Here is a 27565-nt window from a genome sequence, read left to right on the forward strand (position 1 = left end):
TAATTGCATTTGCAAAGGATACTAATTCTTCAAACGTCCTTAAATGTGATTGTTAAAATCTACTAGACTTAAAAAATTAAACTATTTATAAGCTGCACTAGAAAGATTAAGACTAACATCTGACTCTGTAACTTTAATACCTTGAATATTAAATTCTAAAACCAAAGTAAATATCTGAATAGCCTTTCTTCACACAAAAATTACCCCCAAGGGCACTGAACATTTTATATTTAAAATCTGACACAGAAAGACAGTATCGAATGAAAAGAGAAAAAGAACTATATGCAAGTTATGATGAGCATATTCATTTATAGAATGAATAGAGCTCCCTTTTTGGGATTTATCTGAATTTCTCACCTTTTCTCCAGCGAATGTGGTATATTAGTTTCCTATTACTTCTGTAATAAACTACCACAAACTTAGCAGCTTTAAAAAACAAATTCATTCTCTCACACTTCTGTACATCGAAGTACAAAATCAGTTTCACTGAGTTAAAGTCAAGGTATCGTTCCTTCTGGAAGCTCTAGGGGAGAAACATCTTTCCTGCCTTTTTCAGCTTCTAGCTTCAGCTGTATTGGTTCATGACCCCTTTCTTGAATCACCTCCAGTTACTGCTGTCACATCTCCTCCTACTACTATCATCTGACTCTTCCTGTTTCCCCCTCATGGTGATCCCAGCATTCCTTGGCTCTTGGCCCATTTCTTCCATCTTCAAAGTCAGCAAAAGGGGATCCAGTCCCTCTCATACTTGTAATCTCTCCTGCTTTTCGGTCTCACCTGTCTGACCTAACCTGGAAGATTCACCACTTTTAAGGGCTCATATGATGGGACTGGGCCCACCCAGTGAATCCAGGATACTCTCCTCAACTCATAATTCTTAACTTAATCACATCCGCGAAGTCCCTTTTGCCGTACCATTTGCAGGTTCCAGGGATTAAGACATGGACATCTTTGAGGGTCACTATTCAGCCTATTATATGTGGTAATTTTATAATTTTCAAAGTAAAAGAAACACAATTATTTAATTGAAGTATAAAATTATAATATTCCATGTGGGGAAAATTCTAAACAGAAATGATTATACAAAATCAAGTTCCTTTTCAAGTGGTTTTAGACCCTACTGACTTGCATTATTTTCAACACTATAATTTCTGAATTTAAAATTCTTAATATTACTTCAACAGTATACTCATCAATAGAAATCAAGCATAGAAGAACAGGTATAACTCATATATTTGCTTCTTCCAGGCTATGCCTGTGAACAGCTTAAGAAAATATGAGCTACAGCCTACACATTGTTATTGTGGGACAATATAATTTCCAAAGAAATTATCTCCCTTATTCGCCTTATTGTTTTTTTAAATATAAGACAAGTTTTCTAAGTAATCAAGGATATTTGTGTGCAATTTCTCTCCTTTTTGACTAACCACATTATATTTTCTGCAGACCAGAGAATACAGTAAAGTACACCTTGAAACTATGATAATGTTATCCCTCTGCATGTAAGTCAGTGTACTCTACCTTTGTGATGGTTGCCAAGGGTGCTGGAGCTTCAAGGCAGGCCTTTCTATTTACTTACTTGAATTAATAAGGGTAGTATGAGCTACCAGAATAAGTAAAATTATTTGCTGCTTGAAACAAAAAACATACATAAGTATGACAGTATCTTGATTTACATTGATTGGTTGGAAAAAATAGAGCTCAAATTACTTCAGATACTATATTCAAAGTCAGATCTCATTAACTGGTTTATGAAATCATTTCTAAATGTTGGCTGTCTTCATCTTTAAGTTATACAGAAACTTTTGGTCAAAGGGGATAATATTCTAATCACACTAAGGTTTTCGTTTTGTTTTTAGCTTAAGATTCCATTTAGAAAAATTACTCAATGTGACATGGTTAATACACATAATCTGGTGACTCCACGAAATAAATTCTAAGTGTAGGTTTTGCTTTTATATTTAAATATACAAGGACATTTGGCCAAAAGGCAATAAAATGTCTGTCTTAAGTAAGGTTTTTCTTTGGTTTTTTTTGTTGTTTGTTTTTAACTTAAAATTCCACAGTTTTTATCAGTAAACATACAATGTAAAAGAATTCTTGGAAAACAGACACGACTGGGACTATCCCAGACAAGTGGGCATCTGGTCACTGTATTTAACTCTACTAATTAGTCCATCCTCACTCTATGTTCACTTTTGCTCCCCATTCTTCCCAAAGAATTGAATAAAAGCAAAGATCATGCAAGATCTAGTCTTTCATTCTTTGCAAATCTATGCAAGCTACAGGATTTATTTAAATACTCTAAAAATCTACATCCCAGGTGACAAGAGCTCATGCCACATGAGTAGATGGAAATAGCATGTGTCAAAGGGAAGGGCACAGAACCCTGCCGTCCGGAGAGCACTCTAAAGCTAAGCAAGTTTTTCTCAGCACTGATCGTTGGTAGAGGAGAGCCAGGCATGAGTGATCCACCTCACTACTCCTCGAACAACAACTGATGCCATGCCCTCCTAGCTCAAGACAGGTTATCTGAAGATAAGGCTTACAAGAACAGTAAGTACTCCACTAGGAGACATCTAGTAAATTCAGATTTCTAGTACAGCTGGACAGCTCTGCTCCCTTTCTGTCAGCCAAGAGACTATCAGTGAGTCATGTCAAAAGATAATTCTCTATGTAACCTGTCCGTTGTACTAAAGCTCCAAAGTTCCAAATATATCAGAAAGAGGCAATATTTCAGGTACCCTTCTAATCTATTAGGGCTGAGTAACTACTTTACGATAGGCTTCCCAATGGTCATTCAGGGCAGGAACCCTTGGAATATAACTGAGTTATGATAATACTTTAAATCAGATCATGTCTACCTATATATACAACTACGTTTTTGTAAAAACAGTACAATTAGTCTACATGGTAAGTGTTGGCCTTAGCCCTGTACACAGACAATGCAAAGGAACACAAGACAATTCACAATCCAGATTGGTTAGCACTACTAAAGTGGAAAGAAAAATTCCACATGGCTTGTAATTGATTATGCACAAGTGAGACTAAGTTTACCTTAAGGTGGGGACTAATTTATAATTGACCAAAAATAAGCAAACAAACAAATACATAAAATTTATAAAAATAGGAAACATATTTGCAAAGCATAATCCTTAGCATATGCATACAGGCAATCCAAATACTTCTCAAATGAAAAGCAACCACTGACAGGCACTTTTCTTAAGACCCTTAATTATTTTCTCAAAATCTGCTCAGAATCAATATACTATTCAAGAAGAAATGATTCACTGATTTTCACGGGTACCTAAAATTCTTTACATACACTAGTCTTGAGCCACACTAATCAATACACGTTCTTAACATAATCACTTCTTCCAAAACACCTCTGTGTCCATATTTCCTTGGAAGGAAGTGTTGTGAACCAACCCAGGAAATTTAATCACATAAGGTAATTAACTTCTCTGGATAAATAACAGTGGTGTCTGGAACTTTAAAGATGGGTGACGACTGGCTGAAAGCAAATACCAAACCAGATCCTGCCACACAGATATTTATTTAAAAAAGACCCAACATATTAACAAGTAGATACATTACAGTTCATATGACTCCTCAAGGGTGATGCATGTCTCTAAAATACTTTAGGCAATCACCTATCTCTAATGGCCCTAATATCCCCAGTGAGAGTCCATATTTAATGTCCCTTATGCTAATTATCAATACCTGGGGTAGGTATCTTGCCACAGATGAAAGAAGCCGTGCAGTGGTGGCCTCCAAAGTGGTTAGAATTCCAGCTGACCGCTAACTGGGATGTGAATCTGGCATAAGGGAAGTCTTCCAGATTAAGGAATAATTTAAACTAACAGAAATAATATCACACTGTCAAAGCTGAAGTGTTTTTAAGTAAATTTCACCCAACACAGGGCAGAAAGAATTGGATGGTTTTGCTTTTTACTTAGCAGCTATGTGATCTGGGGTGAACGATTTAACCTCTCTGACCCTTATTTAGCTCCCTCATCCTTAAAATGGAGAGAAAATGACTATCACAAAGGGCTACTGGGAAAATCAGACGCGACAAACACAAAGAAGCCAAGACACAGACAGGCACACGGAGTCACTGACAGGAAGGTGTTGCTCTGTAGGCTCCCCTTTGCAGGTCACTGTTACCATGAGGCCCGAGAACCTTGCAGAGCAGGGTCCAAGGCTCCCAGGACAAGCTCCGCCTGAAACTCTCAGTCAAATCCTTGTGGGGTTGCTCTCTGAACCTCTCTTCTGTGGCACTCTGAAAACCTCCCAAGAGGACCAACTCTGTTTGTAAAAAGCCACTTCCATACCTCTCCCGATTGCTATGCAGGCTTTACTTGGTGGGACCATTCATGCTAATTCAATCCATAAGAGGTCACAGCTTTGCTGTCATTCTCCTTCACTGCCCAAAGGTGCCACTAGTCTCAAAATCCCACCGGCCTCGCCCACGGTAGCCTACTCAAGTCTACTCAGCCACCATGGATTCAAAGCCATCACCAAAGCTTCACTGCCACCCCTCCTGTCCCCACTATTCCCCTCAACTCTTTTCTGCTTTTAACAATGGTGAAAGCCACAGCTGCTTGTGGCTCATATTTTCATTATCACATTCATACTTTTCATTCATTTCATAACATATATGTGAAAAAAAAAGTGGCTGCTGACAGGGAGAGAGGCATTCAGAAATTTTTGAAATTGTGACTAAATTCAACAAATTCCTCATCAATCAGCGGCCTAGTCAGAATAAAATCCAGTGAAGCAGTGAAGCAGTGAAGGGTACATAACTTTTTTTCTTTTCAGTAAAATAAGTTGGACAAAATTTGTGCATGATTACATATTTAAAAACCCAATCTTCATATTTGCCAACACTGCTTAGCTGCTGTATCAAGTGTCTAGCTTTAGCCAAATAAAACCTTTTTGCAACTTTGGAAGAAACTTCTATATAGGAAATTATAAATTTGGACCGGCATAATTGTGTCTCAATATGTGAGATTTTTACCCCAACTCTTATTTTTATAACTATATAAATTGTATGATATTCCATAATGGCCATAGTGGCCATGTAATTAAAGGCTTTATTTATTTAATTATCTATTTTCTGTGAGAGTAGAAAGACAGAATAAGAAACAGCATAATTTCTCTGCTGCCAAGCAACGTCAAGTGGTGCTGTCATTATCGATTTTTAATGGTACAAAAATATTTGTTTGACAGTACCAGAGGAATTCCTGGGAGAAATTTCACATATTCTTGTAGAAAATGTGAAAAGAATTTTTAATATCTGTGAGCAAAATAACCATTTTCTCTGTATCTAAACGTTATCAGAAGAAACAGAAAAATTGATGCATTTTTTTTCTTGTTGTTCTTACATATTCCAACACCAAGGAAAGATTTAAGAAACTGAAATCTCATTTTCAAAACCTCTCTAGAATAATACTGGGGAAATTAAAAGATGAGCACTATCTTTAAAAACACCCTATATTTTCAACCTCTATTTTCACATTTGGGTTTAGAGCTTTCAGATGAACCAAGGTGACTATCAGAGGTCAGAGGTCAAAAGCATTAGCTATCCTCAACACACAGAAACAACACAAATCTAAAAATAAAACAAAGAATTCTCATGTTATGATCAACTCCAATGGAACTGCATTTTATTCACTTCTAATCCAATCTGAGTCCAGCCTTTGTTATCTTGATTATACTAGTTTCTCACTATAGCTTGAGCGCTTATTCAATGATTCCAATCTAATACAAACACACACACCACACACACACACACACACAGACACACACACACAGGTTTCATGTAATTATCCATTCCACTTTTCTTCTTTAAAAGATGGATGAATAATTACTGATTGTTGTTGTCTTAAAGGTTTTTTAATGGAGCATGGACTCCCATGAGTGTTAAGTGGTAGTTAGTGAAAAGATCTGGAAAAAGACTTGTGATTGGCTTAGCCAAACTGTTGTCTCAATTGTTTCCCAGTAAAATCGCCTCTCATCCCAATATAACACTTCTGCGTGTGCACAACCAACCATGTTATATTAGATATTCATCAGATGCAACAGTTTAACAAATAAGCTCTATATGCTAGCACCGCAGCAAAATGTGATCTCCATAAGTCATTTCCAAGTGCCTTCCTCCTCACATCAAGGGTTGATCTGCAAAGGAACTTTTGATTTCAGTCCTGAGGACCATGTTTGAGAATCATTATGTTGCCAAATGTTGCACCATTACCTATTTTATTTCCCTTTTTTTATCAAATGAAATATCATTGGAATGCCACTTGAAACTGAAAAGCAATTAAATCAACTTCTTGTCAAAAATAATAAAATGCAATAAAAAGATGTTTTACTTCATCAACATATGTGTTTTTCATTTAGCAATAATCAAATTACTCCTTGAGGAATTCTGAGAGGTTGAATTTCAGAGGCAGTATCAAAATGCAACTACTCCTAAGATTTGCTCTATTATAGAGGGCAGAAGAAAAAGTGTTACCTTGACCTTACAGCTATATTGCTTTTTAATACAATTTTAATTTTATATTGAGATAAGAATGAGATAATAGAATATACATTTCTTTGTTAACAAAACAGTATGCTAATTCATAAAGGCTCACATATCAATAATCCTATTTATTATTCACCTATCTACCAGGCAGTATATTTAATCCTTTACACATATTATCTTTAATCTTCAAAGTAATCTTAGATAAGTGACAACCATACATTCATAGGATTATAAATTTGTTTGTATTGTCTAGTAAGGTCATTAAAAGTCATTTATGGGGAGGGTGGGAGGGAGGTGCAAGAGGGAGGGGATAAAGGGATATATGTCTACATATAGCTGATTGACTTTGTTATACAGCAGAAACCAACACAACATTGTAAAGCAATTATAATCCAATAAAGATGTTAAAAAAAAAGTCATTTATGCAAAAATAGTGAAGACCTACATACAATCATCTTGTCAAAAAAAAGCGTAATAATAATTGGCAAAATAAAGTTTTAAATCTCCCTTAATAATTATGACAGGAGTCCGGTGACACAGAGCAATGCAGTCATGAAGTATCGGACAAATTTTCAAACTTCATTAATAGTTTTCCAGCTCCACTCCCTACTCTCAACCTCCACTCTCACATACACACACACTATAGTTGCTGCAGAAAATTCCTTCAAATTTATCTTAATCCTGGATCTAAAGGTCTAAAGTAATTCACATATTTGTCCAATTCTTCCCAGCCCTAAGTCTGGAAGGCTTACTCAAATGGTATTTCCTTGGGAAAACTGTTAAACAGTATACACCGATAAGAAAAGGTTTTTAGTTCTGTGTATTGATAGAAAAATCATAAAGCAGAGTTTCTCTTTTGGATTATGAGATATATAACAAGGCCCCACTTTTTGCAGCCTACAATGCAAAATAAAAAACAATACTTCAGCATCTGGAGGCTATGAATAATTAGGCTTTCAAAATTATGTTTCAAAACACAGATATTTAGATAATATACTACAGATGTACGTATATATTAGATATATATTACATAGGCATTACTTGTATATCAAAATATAATCCTATTATTAACTAAACTTGAAAACAAAATTTTAGATATACAGTATTAAAGCATTATATTACTTTAAGAATCGCTTAATGAACTGACACATTCTATACTTCATCATTAAATCAGAAATCAATAAACATATAATGATGACAAATATAAAATATAAATTAAAAAATATACCTAAGACCCAAACACCTATTAGCTTAAAAGGATTTTGTTGGTCCACATATGCTGGCCTCATCAAGCAGCTAATTACTTCCAGTTTCCTCAATCTGTGTAGAAGTAGAATAGCTAAAATTAACAATAAAAATTAAAGTGACACTACAAGTGTTAAAAAAACAATTTACAATTAAGAAAGCAAAACAACTATAAGCAGAGCACAGCTGCTCTCAAACCAAGGCACTAACCTTTGTTATTCCTTTAGTGAGCTATCTTCTATAAAATCTCACTCTTTAGTTTCTTTGGTCAGATAAATGACTACGCAAAGCGAAACTATGCCAGGAGTCTTATAGATGTTATTACTCCATTTAAGTAAATTCAAAAGGGAAATATGAGTCCTCTTTCTAATAAGATAACAGGCAAAATGAATGGACAGTCATATTAATTGCATCCCACATCCCTAAATTAATACTGCTTGTTTTAAAAACGTGTGTCTGTGTGTGTGTGTGTGTGTGTGTGTGTGTAGACACATAGATGATGTACTATGAAACTAAAGTAATTCTTCCTTTGGAATACTGTTCCTTATTTGAAAACAATTCCTTCTTAGTCTATATATTCAAGGTTCTTTTGATAGTAGAAAGTAACTGTTTCAAACTGAAGCCAACTACTGTTATTATTTCTTTTTTACCCTCCAGAAAATAATAATCATGTATACTATCTAACACGATACATGTCTTTACATACAACCAGCCTTCAAGGTTACATGCTTGCAAAGTAAAGAAATAAGCATAATATAAATAAAACCTTAAGCTAATATTTAAAAAAAGAAGGAATTAGTTCTATCTCTATATTCATAAATTGTTACATACAGAAATGCAACACTAGATTTTTCATCTAAACTAAAATATTTTTTAAAATAACTGAATCACTTTTCTATATACATGAAACTAACACAATATTGTAAATCAACTATACTACAATATAAAATAAAAACTAAACTTAAAAAATAATTTTAAAAATTTAAAAAATTCTTTAGCTATATAATTCAGTACATACCTAGGGTACATTTATCTTAAAATAAGAATATTTTTGGTCAATTACCATCAAAAATTTTCAAGTACAATCATATGTCTGCCACTTTTCAAACCTATATAATTAAAAAGAAAACTATACTCTAAATTCTAAATAATAACAATAATAACTTAAAGATTGTTTCTCAGGGACAGGACTTCTCTTATTTAGCTCTGTACACCTCAAGCACTCATCCCACAGAAAATGTCCCACGGATGTTGCTGATATAAACTGAACTGTCAGCTAATACTTCCAAAGATTTAAGCTAGTCTGATCTCTGTTAGTATTTAGGAAACTCTCAAACATATCATGTGAAAACCCTCTAACACGCTGTAACACAGTGAATGTGGAGGGCTCAGAAAATCTGGAGAATTCTGCTGTTAGCTCAACATGACTCCATTCTACATAGTAAATTATAAATGACTTCAAACTCCCAGCACTCTCCTAAAACATCCATTTCCTTCCCTCTCTCCCTTCCTCTCTCCCTTTTTCTCTCTTGTCATCCTTCCTCAGAGTTAGTATCTTGAAAAAGTACTTCAAGAGAACCTGAAATGAGGGACAAAGGACCTCCTCCTACTTCCTTAACTCCACATTGACCCCTCCTCCATTTCTACTGTCACAAAACAAAGTGATCTCTGCTATCCTGTGATGGATACTCAGCCCTCTTAATCTTGTTGGGGCCATAATTGTATCTCAAGATAGATGACAGAAGACAGATAAATAGATGAAAATTTTCCTATTTAGACCCACAATCCAGTAAATACTTATTTACAGTATCCTGTACATAAATAACTGTCAAATCCACATCTCTAAATCTAACTCTCCCTTTGCCATAACCTTAAAAAAAAGTGTAAGTGAGATCTTTATTCCGGCTATCCCAAGCAGTCAAACGTTTCAAACTCTTCGAGACAGAACTACTAGAGTAAATATAGAAGGAAGGGGTTCCCCTTATATCTCAGTCACCAGGGCTGATGATTTTCCTCTTCCAGTATTTCTCCAGGTCTCTCCCCAAGAGCTTTGGCTTAGGACTCCATTAGCTCATGAACTCCAATTTTCCTTCTGCCACAAAATTCTTGGCATTCTAAAACATATTCCACACAGCAAATCCATCTTTCAGATGTCCTTGGTTTGATATCTCTATGTAGACAATTACAGAGACTCCCAGTAATCTGAGTTCATCTTAGTTGCAAGGCCTTTTCACAGTTTTACTTTCTCTAAATATCCTAGCCACTACCCTCAGGTCCACTGTGTTCCAAAGGTGCTTGCTGCCTCTCTCCTCTGCGCGCATATCACCCCCTCCATATAACATCCCTCTTGGTAGCTACTGAGATAAGAATTCGCTCTCTAATCAATTTCCAGTCGTAAACCTCTTGAACCATACATGTTTCTCCCCATCCTAAACTCCATCAAGGTGTGTGTATATGTATGTGCGTGTGTGTGTGTTTTAAAGCTGGTCAAAAACAGTCTGTCCATATTAACTTAATATTACCTGTAACTCTATCACTTGCTTTCAATTAAAATTCTATACAATTACATTAGCTTTTTAAAGAAATTTTAATTTACCTTGCTTATATGCTTCATCAGTATTGCCCTTTACTTAAATGGATTGCACCTCAGTGAAAATTGTTGTAGACTACAACTGCCATTAAGGGAAGGCTTTCAGTGCCTAGGAGAATGCTCCTTTTCACCTGCAACAGACACTCCACGATACTGATGATGATAAGTCATATGATATGACTTGTAGCAGAATTAGACAAAATTTGTCTAATTTTTGTGGAAGTCGCAAAAAATTAAGAGTAACATGTATTACAAAATGTCACTACGTTCAATAAACAAAAATTCCTGGCACTCACTGTTACCTTAGTCTGGCCTCCAGAACTTTCACAACTTTTAGATTAGTGATTTTTTCCCTGGGGCTTTTCCTAATATTCCTGTGCTCAGTGCCACAATTTGCACCAGGCAGGTTTAGCAAATTCTGTTCCAAATAGTTTAAAGAAAGCTTTCATGATTATTCAAGTGATCTTTATAAGGCAAGTACTAGTCAGTCCTCCCGGGGTTGAAATTCAGCACCTTTAGAGACCTCTATCTCCACCCCTAAACACTTGCTGTTTATACTAAGAAGACTGGCGCCATGGCCCCCTTTCCTTTATACTCTTATCACCCCCTTCCATGCAATGTCCCTCTGGATGGCTACAGACACAACCTGAAACTCAGAATTGCACTATAAACATTGGTGGGCGGGCTAGGTCTCCTCTTCGGGTGGCCTCGTCCAGGATAATGGCCCTTTTTCAACCCTGCCTTCGGTGGCCGCTGTCCAGAGTCCCACAGCCTCAAACTTAAGGGCACAGCCAGCCTCGGGTGCTCCTGGACAGTACCCCTACCATCTACATATCTGTGTCCCCGCTTCAAAGCTCCACCATCAGTACCCTGGGAATCAAAATCAAGAAGGCTGCAACTTTCAGATTTATCGTTGAAAAATTTGCTCCCATGTTCACATAAGGTTGGGAATAAAAGACCACAAGGAGGTGGGTAGTTGTGGTCTGGTCAGTTGTTTTCACAGCTGGCCGAGTCAATCATTCTCTCTTCAAAGCTTATTTGACAGGTGAGAAATTCCTCCTCTCCAGATCATTCCAGGAACTCCTCAGCATCAATCTGAGCTGGGAGAGGGGCCTGAAGGGGAAGGGAGTGGTGCTGAAATCGTGCTGAGCGTGTCCCCGGAGGAACTCTAGTGCAGGAAGGAGGATTCCGGCGCCAGGAATGTGCTGGTCCAGGGTGCAGAAGGAAGAGAGGGGAGAGCCGGGAAGTCTTAAGGGGAAGGGAGAGGCGCGACCCGAAAAGAGCAAGATACCTGGGAATGTCCTGAAAGGGGTGGGAATGGGTGAGGAGGATGCAGACTGTAGAGAAATCGGGAATATAAGAGGATGGGGCAAGGGGAGAACTGGACAACAGGGAGCGCAGTGCCTCAGATGCGGGCGTCCAACCTCGGCGGGTGCCAGACCCTTCCAGCGCGCCGGCGAGGCTGGCTCCCGGCCGAGCCCCCGGAGCCGGAAAGTTGGCGCGGCGAGAGGGCGGCCGGGCTGGCAGCGCCCCCCTGCGCGGCTGGGAGGCGCCGGGCTCGGAGCCGCGCGGCGCCTTACCTTCTGGTCGACGATGGAGCAAGCCATCTCGCGGACGTGCGCCAGGCTGTAGTCCCCGGACGAGTCCTGCAGCAGCAGCACCGGCTCGCGGCTCAGACCGATCTGCAGATGGAACGAGATGCCCCCGGCCGGGGCCGCGACGGGAGCCAGGAACGGCGCGGGCCCCGGCCCCGACCCCGGGACCAGCGCGGCCGCCGCCGCCACGGGCAGCAGCGGGCTGGGCGGCCGCAGGACCGGAGGGGCGCTCATCGCTCGGCCGGGCGCGCCGAGGGCCGCGAGTCCGGACAGCTGAAAAGTTTTGCTGCCGCCGAGCCGGGAGCTTCTTTCTTCAGGAGTCGAGGCGGAAAATAAAAACTTTCCGGAAAAGTCCCCGCGCGGGGGGAGGGCGAGGGGATGAGGATCAGGAGGGGAGGGGGTGGAGGGAAAATGGCCGAGGCGGGAGGATTGCGCCGCCGGGAGCGCGGGCGGCGCGCGGGGGAGGCGCCGCCGCGCGGAGGAGCAGCAGCCGCGGCGCGCGCGGAGGGACGGGGCGGCGGGTCAGCGAGGCCAGGGCGCCGGGCGGGGGCGGGGAAGGGGGCGCGAGGGGCGGGGAAGGGGAGCTGGGGGCGGGCACTGCGGAGCCACCACCCGGCAGGCGCCGGAGCCGCAAGAGCCTCGGCCGTGCGGCCGCAGTGGCCGCAGGGTTCCCGGTCACCGCCCCCTCCGCCCGAGGTTCCCGGGGCCTAAGCCTCCCCAGGCCGGGGCAGGACCGAGCGGCAGGGCTCGGGGCCGCCTCCGCGGGCGTGGTCCGACCCTCCCCTCCCGGGCTCCGCTCTCCGCTGGCCCGGCTGCCCGACTGCCGACGTAGGGGACGGGGCGCACCTCCTGCGACCCGCCGCCCCGGACCGCGAGCTTCACGGTCCCCACAGTCCCCGCCACCTCTTCCAAATGTCCGAGGACTACGCACTTCTACCAGTGAGGTGACCTGTGCTGGACCCAAGAATGCCCAGCCCTGCGGTTCTCCGGGGGTCTTACCTTCGGAGTGTCGAGGGAGGATGAAAATAGAGGTTCCTTGGAAACCCACGTACATCCCGGCTCCTTTTAGGAGCCCTTGGGTTTGTTGCCAAAGAGGGTAGGAGGCCAATCCACGGAAATGTATTTAAACCTGTCTCTACCTTTTTTGACTCTGACACACCCTGATCCCCAATCCCACACGCTCCACCGCAGCTACCAAGGCACCAGACCAAACACAAGTCACTGAAATCAGGATAAGGTATCTTTTGAAAGAGAAGGCATTGTCTACATAAAGAAAGGAGGAAGGTCTGATGTAGCCTCTTTCCCTTTACCTTATTCTTTGTGTCTGATGTTTCTACTTCGGGAGCCTCAGAAACCGTTTTCTTTCCTTTGCCATCACTCTAAAGTCTGCTTTTTAGGAGTGATGCTCTCAGCCGCCACCGCCATCACTAGCGCCACCGTCAAAGTTGGGCACCATCTGCTTTAGTTTTGATAGCTGTTTCTTGTCGTTGCCTTTGTTGTTGTAGTTTTGGCGGGGGTGGGGAGGTGGGGGTGGTGGTGTTTGGAGATGAACTCTAATCTTCTCTTCCCACCTGGGCGTGCCTCACACACTGCGCAGGGTGTGTAACTGTGCAGGTAGGTGCACAGGGCCTCGATCTGCTGCCTGTCACCATCTTGGAATGCGTAATAATTTTTTTTTTTTTATTTTGCAGTGGGCCAGGTAAATTATGTAGCCCACTTCTCCACTTCCCTAGTCCTTCCCTTTATACAGCACAAGCGCACACACACACGCGCGCGCAAACGAATATGCATATTTTATTTTGCACTCAGTTGCATTTTTTGTTTGTTTACAATATTTGTTTATTTATGTCTTGACCTCTGTTTCTGACCCAGGACATGACATTGCAAGGTGATTTTCTCTTTGAGACTCGTTCCCAGGGTAAGTAATGGAGTCTTGAATGTCCCCCAAAACATTGTGTCATTCACTGCTCTAGAAGAGACCTAAATTTTTTCTCAGGATTTGATGGTCTGAGAAGGTCTACATGTGTGTTGGCAGTTTCCCTCCTAACTTACTTAAAAAGTGATTCGCTTCATCCATGGTAGAGTGTAATTTCCTTAATGTACCAGATTCAGCTAAGCTAGGAGAATAGTGGAATTATTCTTAATGCAATGAATGCCCTTTGGAATTCTCTGAGGGTTTTTTTTAATGTCAGAAAATGTATTTCATTTTCTTTTAAAGTTGGAATAAGTCAATTTTCCCACAATTTCCTATTACCAGAAAAAAAAAGTTTGCTGGTCAGTTTACAAGGGCCGTACAAAAAGCTAATAGTTTTGCTTGAGATTCAGGAGAAATGAAGACATTCGTGTTCTGTAGATACAGCAATGATCTATTCAGGCCTTCTTTGTGCCAGGCACTACTGGCACCAGGTGTGCAGTTGCAAGGACAGACAAGGTTCCTACCGTAACAGATCATATTAAAATGAAAAAAGGAAAACAATAAATAAGATTATTTCTGATAATCGTAACTGCAGTGAATAAAAATAATACAATAGTAATGAGTGACTTGTGGAGGGGGATGGTGGAAAAAGCACAACTTTGAACTAAGGATGAGAGAAGTTTTCACTGACTTTATATTTGAGCCAAAACATGGATGACAGAAAAGGGCCAGCCTTAAGAAAATCTGGGGGAATTACACTCTAGGCATAGGAAACAGCTAGTGCAAAGAACTAAAATAGGAATGTACTTGGCATTTTCAAGGCACAGGAACAGAGGGGCAAGTGCCTGAGATGAGGTCGGAGAGCTGGTAGAAGCCAGATCACAAAGGGTCTTGAAAGCCCGGGGTAAAGGGTTTTCATTCTATTCTCAGTGCACTGTCCAACCACTGGAAGATTTTAAAGCGGGGAGTGATACAATTTAATTAGCATTTTAAAAAAATCACTCTCTGCCTCTGTGTGTAAGAGAAAAGAGTCAAAGCAGAGACACCAGGTAGGATATTAGCTGTTGTTCAGTCTAGAGACATTTATGGCTTGGACGACTCTGGTTGTAGTAGAGATACTAAAAAGTGTAAAGATGCAGGATCTAATTTGGAGGCAGAACTGAAGGTCTTGTTGATGAATCAGAGGTTTATGGGGAGTGAGAGAACAGGAGAGTTGTGAAAGACTCCTAAATTTCTGAGCAATTAGCCAGATAGTGGTGCTGATGACTGAGACCGAGAAGACAAGGAAGAAGCAAGTTTGGGGAGAAATAAGATTTCTGCTTTGACCATGTTGAGTTTGAGATGCCACTAGACATTCAACTTAGAAATAACAGCTATAGTTGAATATTTGAGCTCAGAGTTCAGGAAAGAGAGGAGGGTCAGAAATACATTTGGAAATAATTAATGCAAAGATGTTTCAAACTGAGATTAGATGAGATCGCTACAGAGGAAGGGCTTAAGGCAGTCATCAGTTATATGAGACAGGAACTTAGATGTCCTGTATAGGAAGAAAGTAAGCTGTGGGACAAGAACTGCTTCTTATACTCTGATTTCTCAATAGTATGAAAGATTCTTGTAGGATGTTGGAAATAACTGAGAAGAAAGCAGGGGCGGGAGAGAGACTTCTAAAGAATTTTAATTCTGGAGAATTAGAATCACTTTTAAGAGGCTGGTAAATTACTGAATGCAAGGGATTGAATAAAGGGAAACAAGAAGAAGAAAAAAAAATCTCAGAACCACTGGAGCTCCCCCATAGCAAGCAGAAAATGCCTGTGGAGTTGGTTATTGCAATTTCAATAGTAGGCACCTGAGATCTGACAGTTTGCCAACTGCTCCCCATTTTTGCTGAGTGAAAAGAGAATGAACAACAGATAACACCTGAAAGAAACCTGACGTGCATCTCTGGTGACTTTGAAACTATACATAGAAAACTTGAAGGATCTGAAAGAATTCAGTGGTTTTAATCCCTTCTGGGTGTTTGAACTTTGGGGAAAAAAAAAAAGGATGTAGAGAGTGAATAGCTGTTTATATAAATTATATTCATGAATTTTGGATGTGTTTTTACTCTTGGCTAACATTACTGGAATAATGGACTTCTGGCAGTGTCAAGGAATACCATCTTGGAAAGTAGGTTCATTACCCTAATCAAGACTCCTTGTAAACTGATTTGAGTGTGCAGAAGTATGTGGAGGTACTTACAATTTCCAAAGCTGAATGTTAATCCTTTAGGATGGCCTTCAAAAGAGGGCTGGATGTTGAAATAGTTTTAGATATAAGTGCATACATTTTATTTTTCTTTATAGCTTACAAATTAACTTAGCATTTAAAGTCTCGATATAAACTAGCACTTGAAGGCACTTGGAAGTCCTACAAAAGTTTTATTTCATTTAACCCACTGCTTTCTAGACATTTTTGATCTCAGAACCCCTACTGTTGCTGTTGTGGTCGTTGCTGCTGATGATGTTTCTATCACACGGCATACCCTAACATTTCACATGGCTAGCGTTCCACAGAACACACTTTGGAAAATGGAGTACTATACAACAAATGTAAAAGAATTTAAGTTAAAATTTGAAGGTAAAGAAAATTGCTCAGATAATTAAAAGCAGACACTTCGAAGAAGAGCATGAATGGCAAAACCAGATGCATATTTAGTGTCTAGTAGTTCACAATCAGTAATCAGAAAGAGGATTGAGAATGACCCAATTTGATGGGAGACAGTCTGGAAGCACTATATGCTTTGTCCAGATGAAACAGACGATGGAGAAGGAAAAATGAGTAGAAAACATATGCAATTCTATGGCTGAAAGGATCCTATCTACACCTAGTACGACCATTTTACAGCCTAAAAAACTGAAGAGCAGAGAAATTATATACCAATGTGGAAACTGGAAATTTGAAAGTATGGTCCCAGAATGGCCTCCTTTTTATACAATTAATCACTGAAAGTTGTGAGCATGAGGATAATGGATGGATGAGATGATGGATGGATGGATGGATGGATGATAGGTGATTAATGTATATGATAACCATTTTATATTGTTTGTTTCCTTAAGAGTGGTTCATAAATGATAGTCTGTAAGACCAGGTTAAATAAAGTTAATGACACAAAACTGGCACAACAGAAAAATAATATCCTAATGGAGATATGAACTATACAGTCATCTGCCAAAATATTGTTCTGCTAAAACCTGAGAATGTGACAAAATGTTGCCTTGTCTTGCCGATAATTTCATGGAAAATGAAACAGAAAAGAACTGAAATTAATTTTCACCAAGAAGGAAAACTGATTTACTCTTTAAGAAAGAAAATTTCAAAAATTCAAAGAAAAAACAAATATGATCCTAGAGTCAGAGACCCTCAAAAGGACAGGAGGCCCTCGAAGAAGCATTTAACTATAAAATTACAAATGATCTCGGTGAGCAATAAACTCAGACACCAGTGTGACTACACTTTAAGCTTTGGATGAGTACAGATCTGCAAAGAGAATGAACGAAAATAAACATAAACTATATGAGCAAGATGAAATAAAAATAAAGGTTATTTTAAGCTAAAAACAACATGTACTAGCTATATGTGAGAGTGCCAAGTTTTTAAACATTCTCCGCCCCGCCCAGAAATTAACTTACAGGCAATAATTAAATTTTTCAATTTAATTTTTACTTACACAAGGTTAAACGTTTTAATGTGCTCATTGATCACTGGTATGTCTTGTTTTTTTGAATATTACATTCTAAGTTCCTCATACATTTTTATATTGGAATATTTGCTTTCTGCTTATTAATGAATAAGAGATTGTCATATATAAGGAATGTCATTCCTTTGTTATATATAAAGGCAAATGCTTTTTGTCATTCATCTTTTAATTTTTTGTGGGGTTATATCTTTCAAGCTGCTTTATAAATGTCTTTTTCTGCCTTTGTTTATATTGCTTAGAAAGGCATTCTCTAATCTGAGATCAGAAAAATATTCATCTGTAGTTTTTACTTTCCATTATTACTCTATTATTTTGCTTTTTAAGAACTTTAATCAATCTGGGAGCTGAGTACATGTACTGATTTCTAGACCTATTTTTTTCTAAAATGTCAATTGTCTCAGCTATTGGAGGACATTTTTATATGCTTTTATATTCATCAATGGGTTAGAAAAAATAGAACCAGCTTCCAGTGTTTAGCTTTAAATTTTTTAAAGTATTTTTTAACCTACATTTCTCTAATGTTTAAAGTCACGAGTGAAGTGAACTTTAAAATTTTTTGTCCAAAATGTTGAAGGTTTTACTTTTTGCACACATGCAAAATACCTACATTTACATTTCTATTTTATACTATGTTCTTTTGTTAGACTTGATTCCCTTAACATCATTCCTTCCTGGACAGTAATAACTCTGACTCTGCTGTTCTAATAAGAACTAAAATCTGCTGGCTCCAAGGTATTATAAAATTTGCTCAGGTCCCCTGTAGAAAACAGACTGAAACACTTTTTCCTTGGACTTCAGTATACTCAGAAGGCTATTGCTTAGAGTTGCCAACTCTAATTGTGCACAACAGCTTTTATTAAGTCAATCCAACATTCAAATTCAGAAACTATTAACAGCAGCACATATATATATTTTTTAATAAAGATTCAAATCTTCTAATCCTATTTTGAGGCCCATTGGTTCCAGGGATACAAACTTTTCCTCCATTCTTGTTGGATCTTACATGTTTTCATAGCCAAATATTTTCCAACTATGAATATCAAATACATCCCATCAGTTGATAATATTCCATAACCTGATTTATTCTCTTTAGTACAGGTTATTTTGTGATACTTTACATGCTATTATTCAGTACATTTTATAAAACACTGGATAAATCTTGAAAAACTAATAAGAAAGAATAAAGGAGGTACAGTTAATCCAAAGTTGCTTTTTGGGTTCCTTCCTGGAAAAAAATATTTTTTGAGCTGAAATTTCTCGTGTGTGGTTTCTGATGCTTGATTTGGAAAATGAACTTTTTAAGGGAGAGAATTTGGCAGATTTATTTCTTTGTGACATAACCGGGAAAAATAGTTTTAATAGTTTAAGAAAAAAATAATTTGCTTTTCTTGGCTTAGAAAAATTTTAAATGGCATTATTTCTAAAATTCATTTATTGTAAAATTCATATTCCACTAGGATGAAAGTCTGCATAATTAAAATGAGGTCATTTATATGGAATTAAAGCCATATTTTATCTAATTGTCATGCTGCATTTTCTTTATCAATTCTTTTCCTCAAATATACCATCCTAAAAAATCATATCATTGCAACCACAGTAAACCTTCTTACCCATACTTTACTATTTTTACACCGAATTTACACATTTGATCTCACATACATTCGAAGTAAAAATCTCTACCTCATACAGCTCAAAGTAGAATATTTACTTCTTGAATTAAATATTAATTTTGTGTTTATTTTAAATATGTAAATCCTTTATATGATATTATACATACTTTTTATACATATATTTTGTTTTGTTCAATAAGTTTGTCATCCAGACTGTCTAGGAAAATTGGAGTCCTCATAAACTGAAAAAAATCATTATTTTTTAGACTTATTTCAGAATATATTCAAGAAAAGAATTATGTACTTACTCTTTTAGATAAAGGAAGAACATTCTAGAGTGCCTTAATCTTTGCACTTTGCTGCTGTGGCTGAATGCTGAAGTCGACAAGTGTAGATAATTAGATTTGAATGCTTCTTTAGTTTGTCCATGCCACAGCAGTCCTATCACTTGCAAGTACATCTTTGTCTTCTCTTTATTTTATTTCAGTACATATCCATCTACATCTAACCTTGCAAGTTGAACTTTAAAAAAATTTAGTTATTGAAATAAATTTCACTTGCTTTGGAGAAATACAACAATTTAAGTCACCTATGAGGAAGATTCATTTTAACCTTTATTTCCTTTACCAATATTTTCTTTGCTTTTATATAAAATTTTAAATACTTCATAATTAAATGATAAATGGATTTACATGGTTTTAATTTATGATATATCACCTGCATCTTTTCAAAAAACAATGAAGCCATATCAATGATTAGAAACATTTTTATTAAAACAAAGTAGCGCAAATATCTCAACTAATATCCACGATTTCCGCTGAAACATTTAGCTCTAACCCTCCTCAGTCAATACAAAAGAAGGAAAACAATGTATTTTCTAATTCTTATTGTCTTATTTTAAACACAAATTTTAAATAAAATTATCACAAGTGTCCATATTACACAAGACATAGAAAAACACTTGATTTAGAACCGGAGCTTCCTGAGGGCAAGACTCTTGTTTTACTCACCTTCTGTCCCTTAGCAACCAAATACAGCAAATGTTTATTAATGTGCTTTTTTGAATAAAACTGTTCAACTACAGTTAGAAGATTAAAAATTTGCAAGTATTGTTTTTCAAGATAATAGTCATATATATCCACCCTGATCAAAAGTTCAAGTCACGGAAACCAACTCTAAATCAGACAGACATTTCTTTGAGGGACTCAGTTAACAAGGTTCAGATAGATTCGATTCTTGTGATGTAGTCTGACATAGTTAGCTCCCCTGGCCTGATATGCTTATAGCACTTTCTTAGGGCTATTGCTATAGTATCTATCACATTATATGGGTTTTACTTGCATCGTATCCCTGTGGGAACCATTTTGTAATGATCTCAACATACCCCTCCTCAAGTGTCTCCAGAATCAATTGTTAAACCTGATATAGAATAGATGCTGATACTTGGTAATAGTTCAATAATTGTTTATTGAAGGAGTCAATGACTTGAGTCTAAAACGCCTTAAAAAGATGGATTGCATAATCTAATGGCCTAGCTTTCCCCCAAATCAATTACTTCAGCTGTGCTTCTATTTTGGAATAACATGCATTGTTCTTTTGCTGATTATAAAAGTAATATGTGTTAATTTAGAAAATCTGGAAAAAACAAAAATCTAAAAAAAAAAATCTATCAGCTCCTAACTCAGAGTTAATGTTAATCTTCTATTTCTCCTATGTGAGTGTGTGTATGGAGTAATATAAATAAAATATTATTTGTTAAATCTGATTTTAAACTTAATATACCAAAGTATTTTTCTGAAGTCATTAAATGTTCTTCAGAAACATCATTTGGAATGGCTGCAGAGTATTCTAGAATAAGGTTTGTGTCTCGCTTTTGTGACATTTATTTTTGTTTTTGCTAGGACACTTTAAAAAATGTGAATAATAGCACTATTGCTTGGGCAATAAAGATATTCATAAATTGAAATATAGATTTAGAAATGCAGCTGCATGAAAAAAACATAAATAAGACTAATAAATTCTGGGAGGAACTGGCTCTGCTAACAAGGATAATATCTAGAGGCTTTTAATTAAAATAGAATCATTTAAAAATGCACAAAATTTCAAAGAATTCATAACGGTGAAATACATTAAGTTGACATAAAATCTGAAAAACCATTTTTTTTAAATCAGCAAGACACTTTGTAGGTTTTTAAATTGAATAATCAAATCAAATTTGACACCTCAGGAGAACATCAGTCCTGCTGTCAGAAATCAAAACAGTGATGTATGCTATATTTAGAAAGTAAGTGATAGAATATATATTTTTTTACTGTATTTTATTATGACAGAACTTAATTAACTTCATGAAATATCATTGACAAGTGAAATTGTAAAGTATTTGCTTTGCTACTTTCCAACCATACTTTTTGTTAATTGGCTAGAAATATAAGTGCCAATCTAATTTTCTTAATGCTAAAGTATAATACTTTAAAAATTATAAGCACATGGTTCAAAAGTAGATGGAATAAAGGATGTTTAAAATTGATTTTTAAAACCTAGTAAAACTATGTTTAAAAAAACTTCTATTTTAACAAACCAATCCCATTTTCAAGATTACAAAGCCATAGATTATTGGTTAATGATACAATTGATGAAATCATCTAGTTTTTAGTTAAAAAAAATAATTAAGCAACTTTATTCTATTGGGCCTATAAAATTTGCTTGGCTTGTCCCCAAATTATGTCAGTACAGTATCTCTAACTGACCTATGTTCTTAGTTACTGTTAAACTGCATATTTGTGGAGCACATTGACAGCCCACAGCCTTGAAATAACCTGAGGAAAGGTAGCTTCTTTTGAACAAATATGTCACATACACACACATACACATACATTCCACTGTACTGTATTAGCAAAACTAAAACTATGGTCATTAGCATAATCTCAAAATCTTAACTTAAAGAATTTACTTTTTAATGGCAGAATGGTGAATGTAGTTGTTATTAGCTAAATTGTGTCCCCACTAAAATCCCTATGTTGAAGCCCGAACCCCAAGGACCTCAGGATGTGATTGTATTTAGACATAGGGCCTTTAAGTTAAAAATGAAGCCTTTAGGGTAGCCTCTACTCCAGTCTGACTGGAGGAGGAGATTAAGACACATAGAAAGACTGTGGAGCATTCATGCCCAGAGGTACAACCATGTGAAGAGGCAGCAAGGGAATAGTCATCTGCCTCCAGAACTGTGAGAAAATAAATTCCTATTGCTTAAGCCGTCCAGGCTACGGTATTTTGTTATGCTAGCCCTAGCAAACTAACACAGTCACATATAATATGTTAGGGTAGAATGAATATATTTCAGTATACATACAGAGCCAAAAGACAAAGGTCTATTTTCTTGGACCACTAGACATAGAGTACAATAGCCTCTCTTTCTGATGTTTGACCTTCTTTAGTTTCATCAGAAAAGTGTGGGAGGGGAGCATATTACTGAAAAATGTCAAGGAAAAATATGAAATTGCTTAATAAGATAATATAACCCTGAACTTAACAATTCATAGAAAACTAGGATAATAGATTCTTTTTATTTTATTTTTTCTTTTTTTAATTGAATGTAAGACTCTTTAAATTCTATAGCGCTTTACAATTTTCAAAGGTTTCACACACATGATTTCACATGATCCCATAACCCTTTTTCCCTCTATCCCCATATTGCCTCTCCCCACTGGTAACTACCAGTTTTTTCTCTGTATCTGTGAGTCTGCGTCTTTTTTTTTTTTATTCACTAGTTTGTTGTATTTTTTAGATTCCACATATAAGTGATATCATACAGTAGTTGTCTTCCTCCAAGTCCATCCATGTTGCTGCAAACGGCAGAATTTCATTCTTTTTACGGTTGAGTAGTATATATATACCACATCTTCTTTATCCATTCATCTGTTGATGAATGCTTAGGTTGCTTCCACACTTTGGCAATTGTAAATAATGCTTCTAGGAACACTGGGGTGCATGTATCTTTTTGAATTAGTGTTTTTGGTTTTTTGGATATATACCCAGGAATGGAATTACTGGGTCATATGGTAGTTCTATTTTTAGTTTTCTGAGAAACTTCCATACTGTTTTCCACAGTGGTTGCACCAATTTACATTCCCACCAGTAGTGTACGAGGGTCCCCTTTTCAGATCCTTGCCAACATTTGTTATTTGTGTTCTTTTCGATGACAGCCATTCTGACCAGTGTGAGGTGATATCTTATTATGTTTTTGATTTGCATTTCCCTGATGATTAGCGACGTTGAGCATCTTTTTATGTGCCTGTTGGCCATCTGCATTTCCTCTTTGGAAACATGTCTACTCAGTTCTTCTGCCCATTTTTAATTGGGTTGTTTGGTTTTTCTGATGTTGAGGTGTAAGAGCTATTTATCATTTGCAAATATCAGAAGCTGGAGGAATCATGCTCCCCGTCTTCAGAGTATACTACAAAGCTACAGCCATCAAAACAGTGTGGTACTGTTTTGGCACAAAAACAGACACATAGATCAATGGAACAAGATAGAAAGCCCAGAAATAAACCCATAAACTTATGGTCAATTAATCTATGATAAATGAGGCAAGAATATACAAAGGAGAAAAGACAGTCTCTTTAATAAGTGGTGCTGGGAAAACTGGACAGCTATATGTAAAAGAATGAAATTAGAACCTTCTCTAATACCATATACAAAAATAAACTCAAAATGGATTAAAGACCTAAAGGTAGTGATAAGACTGGATACTATAAAACTCCTACAGAAAAACACAGGCAGAAGACTCTTTGACATAAATCACAGCAATATTTTTTTGGATCTGCCTCCTAAAGCAAAGGAAACAAAAGCAAAAAGAGAACAAAACAAAACATCAACAAAACAAAAAGAGAAGCTACTGAATAGAATAATAGGCTCTTTTTAATCAAATCAATTTTGCTGTTTTTGACATCAATCTTGATTGTTACTATAATTACAAATTGTATAAAAATTTATACTTGAGGGAATGAATATTTTTCAGGATTTAAAAAGTGCTTTAAATAAAATATAAATAAGGGAAACAATTTTCATGTGGTATTTTATATCTTTAAAAAGGGATACTGGCTGGTCTTATTTGTAGAATTTTAGAGGTAGAAGTGGTATTACAGACCATCTTATCCAATTGCTTCATTTTAGAGGTGAAAAAAGGAATTCTCCAAATAGTATAAGTTAGTAGAAGAGCCAGACAAGAAATGAGTCAACAGTGCTTTCATTGCACCAGTGGTCTGCGATCTGAATTTGACTGTGTACCCCATTAGTAAAAGTTTAGCATGTACCTTCTATGTATGTGTTTGTATACTTACTTGTAATTTAACATACGTATAATTATATTAATGTTATATGATTGGTGTAAAATATATACAAAAATAGAAATTCAAAAGAGCATTTACTAACGGGACTTCCAGGTCTGGATAACATGAAGCAGATACACTTATTCCATAGTTTTCCCGTTACGACTAAAAACCCTGCACACTGTATATTAATGAAACAAAGGGGGACTCTGAAAAGTAGGGAGAAGAAGACAGGCCAACTAGGGATTTTGAGACCTAAGAAATAACACAAAATTAAGTTCACTGTGTTTTATTTTTGCCTCATATGTCTGGACTGGGTGCTAGAGAGGCCAACAGCCTGGAAATACCAACAGATATAAACAAAAAAGCCCTAAGGAAAGCCTGCTTTCTGTAGCCAAAGGACCAGGAAAGGAGAAGCCCAGTAAGACAGAAAACTTTGAGATAATAACTACCTTATTCCAGCCTAACGCCATGGGAAAAACTGTGATCCACACCCATCATCAAAGGCTGAGCAAGAAGCCTAGACTTCAACTCTCATCAACCCCCTGGAACAAGCACCACACCCGGCACACATAAAATACCCCACCATTCTACCCCTGGGATAATATCAGAGAAAGCCAAGTGCGGAGCTTGGGCTTTCAATCCTTCTAGCTGCCAACAATCTCCTATCAGTAGAGAGCACATGGTGAGTCTAGACTTCCACACCCTCTGAATGGTAATGAGGCATGCCTTCCCCTATCGTTAGAGTGGTGCTAGCAGAAGCCTAGTGGAGAGTCTGGAATTCCACACCCACCCAGCAATGAGGTAAGCCTCCTCACTTTAGTGACAATGGAGACAGACCAGGGAATTGGACTTCCACCTCCACCTGACAGTAATTACCTTGCCTCTCCCTCTTCTCACACAGTGTCAGAGGAGACGTGCTAAAATAGAAGATTTAAATAAGATCCAGTGTATACTAATACAATATCCAAAATGTCCAGGATACAACTGAAAATCACTCTCATAGCAAGAATCAGGAAATTCTAACTTGAATGAGAGAAGAAAATCAACAGATAACACCACCAAGATGTCAAAGGTGTTGGGAGTTATCTGACAATGATTTTTAAATGAGACATTATAAAAATGTTTCAATGAACAATTACAAACATGCTTGAAACAAAATAAAAAAAGAAAGCTTTAACAAAAAAAGAACAACAAAAAGGAAGGAGGAGGATGAGGAGAAATAAAGAAAAACCAAATGACAATTTTACAACTGAAAGAAACGATAACTGAATATCCAGTAAAATCTCACTGAATGAGCTTAACAGAATGAAAAGCTCAGGGGAAAGAACTGGTGAACTTGAAGATAGAACAATAGAAATTACCCAGTCTAAACCAGAGAAAAAATAAACTGAAACAAATAAATAAATAAACAGAGCCTAAGCTATCCACGGAAAGAGATGAAGCTCCAACATTTATACCATTGGAGTCACACAAGGAGAGAAGAAAGAGGATGGATCTTTAAAAGTATTCAAAGAGATAACGACTGAACATTTTCTAAATTTGGCAAAAGATATAAACCTACAAATTCAAGAAGCTGAGTAAATCCCTAACAGGATAAACCCAATGAATTCCATACCAAGATACATCATAATCAAACATCTGAAAACTAAAGACAAAGAAAAGATCCTGAAAGCAGCCAGAGAAAAATGACAACTCACCTCTAGAAGAAAAACAATTCAAATGACAGTGGGTTCTCATCAGAAGCCATGGAAGCTAGAAGAAAGAGGCACAATATTGTTTAAGTACTGAAGGAAAAGATCTGTCAACCCAGAGTTCTATGTCCAATGAAAATATCCTTTAGGAAAAAAGGGGAAATAAAGACATCCTCAGATGAAGGGGAACTAAAGAGAATTTTTTGCCAGCAGACTTACCCTAAATGAATGGTTAAGGGAAATTGTTGCAATTGAAAGGAAATAATAAAAGAAGAAAACCTGGAACATAAACAACGAAGAAAGAGCAAGGGAAAAATAAATACATAGATAAATTCAATAGACTTTTCTCCTCCTCTTGAGGTTTTAAAATTAGATTTGTAATTCAAAGAAACATTATAAAATTGTATGATGTCGTTCTCAATCTATATAGAGGAAATAGTTAAGGCAATTATATTATAAATGGTGGAAGATAAGGGGAGTTAAAAGAAGATAAGGTTACTACACTTCACTCAAATGAATAAAATGTTGATATCAGTATATTGTAGTAAGTTATGTATGTATAATGTAAAACCTAATGCAATCACTAAAAAATATACAAATATATACACTCAAACACACTACCGATAGATCAAAATAAAATTATTTTTTAAAAGTTTAGGTAACACACAGGAAGGCAGGAATAAAAGCAGAAAAGAAAAACAGCAGGGATAAACAGAAAATAAGAAATAAAACAGCAAATGTAGACTCTAGTACATCAATAATTACCTTAAATGTAGATCATCTAAAATATACTAATTAAAAGGCAGAGATTGGCAGGGTGGATTAAAAATCATGACTCAGTATAGGCTTTCTACAAAAATGACTTCAAATATAACACTATAGAAAAATTTAAAGTAAAAGGATGGAAAAGATATCCTATTCAAACATTAATGAAAAGAAAGCATGAGTGACTATATTGATATCAGATAATGTAGACTTCAGAGTGAAAAAATTTCCCAGGGACAGAGAGGGACATTACATAATGATAATAAGGTCAATCCACCAAAAAGACATAGCAATCCTAAATGTAGAGACCCTAAACATCAGAACTGCAAAATGAGTGGGATGGGGGGACTGATCAAAGTAAAAAGAGAAATAGACAAATTCACACTAAGAGAGTTGGAGATGTCAATATCCCACTCTTAACAAATGATAGAACAACTAGGCAGAAAATCAGCAAGTATGTAAAAGAAATAAACAACACCATCAACCATCAACATTGAATTCACAGTTATAACACACTCTACTCAACAAGAACAGAATACACATTCTTTTATAACACTCA

The 27565-nt window shown here is 37.2% G+C and overlaps 1 protein-coding gene across 6 annotated transcripts in view; it reads right to left on the minus strand.

Annotated features, from left to right (window-relative positions):
• The window catches only part of PRKD1 (protein kinase D1), a 474378-nt gene that overhangs the window by 333440 nt on the left and 113373 nt on the right, over positions 1 to 27565 (minus strand). For 4 of the 6 annotated variants that reach the window (XM_061180739.1, XM_061180740.1, XM_061180738.1 and 1 more), the window contains exon 1: positions 11945 to 12423. The exons of the other annotated variants lie outside the window; for them this stretch is intronic. In XM_061180739.1, coding sequence (XP_061036722.1) covers positions 11945 to 12193 — 249 coding nt within the window. In that variant the 5' untranslated portion in view covers positions 12194 to 12423. Of the gene's footprint in view, positions 1 to 11944; positions 12424 to 27565 lie in introns of those variants that run through there. 6 annotated transcript variants of the gene reach the window in all.

Source organism: Eubalaena glacialis, chromosome 2 (genome assembly GCF_028564815.1).
Source record: "Eubalaena glacialis isolate mEubGla1 chromosome 2, mEubGla1.1.hap2.+ XY, whole genome shotgun sequence".
Classification (NCBI taxonomy): domain Eukaryota; kingdom Metazoa; phylum Chordata; class Mammalia; order Artiodactyla; family Balaenidae; genus Eubalaena; species Eubalaena glacialis.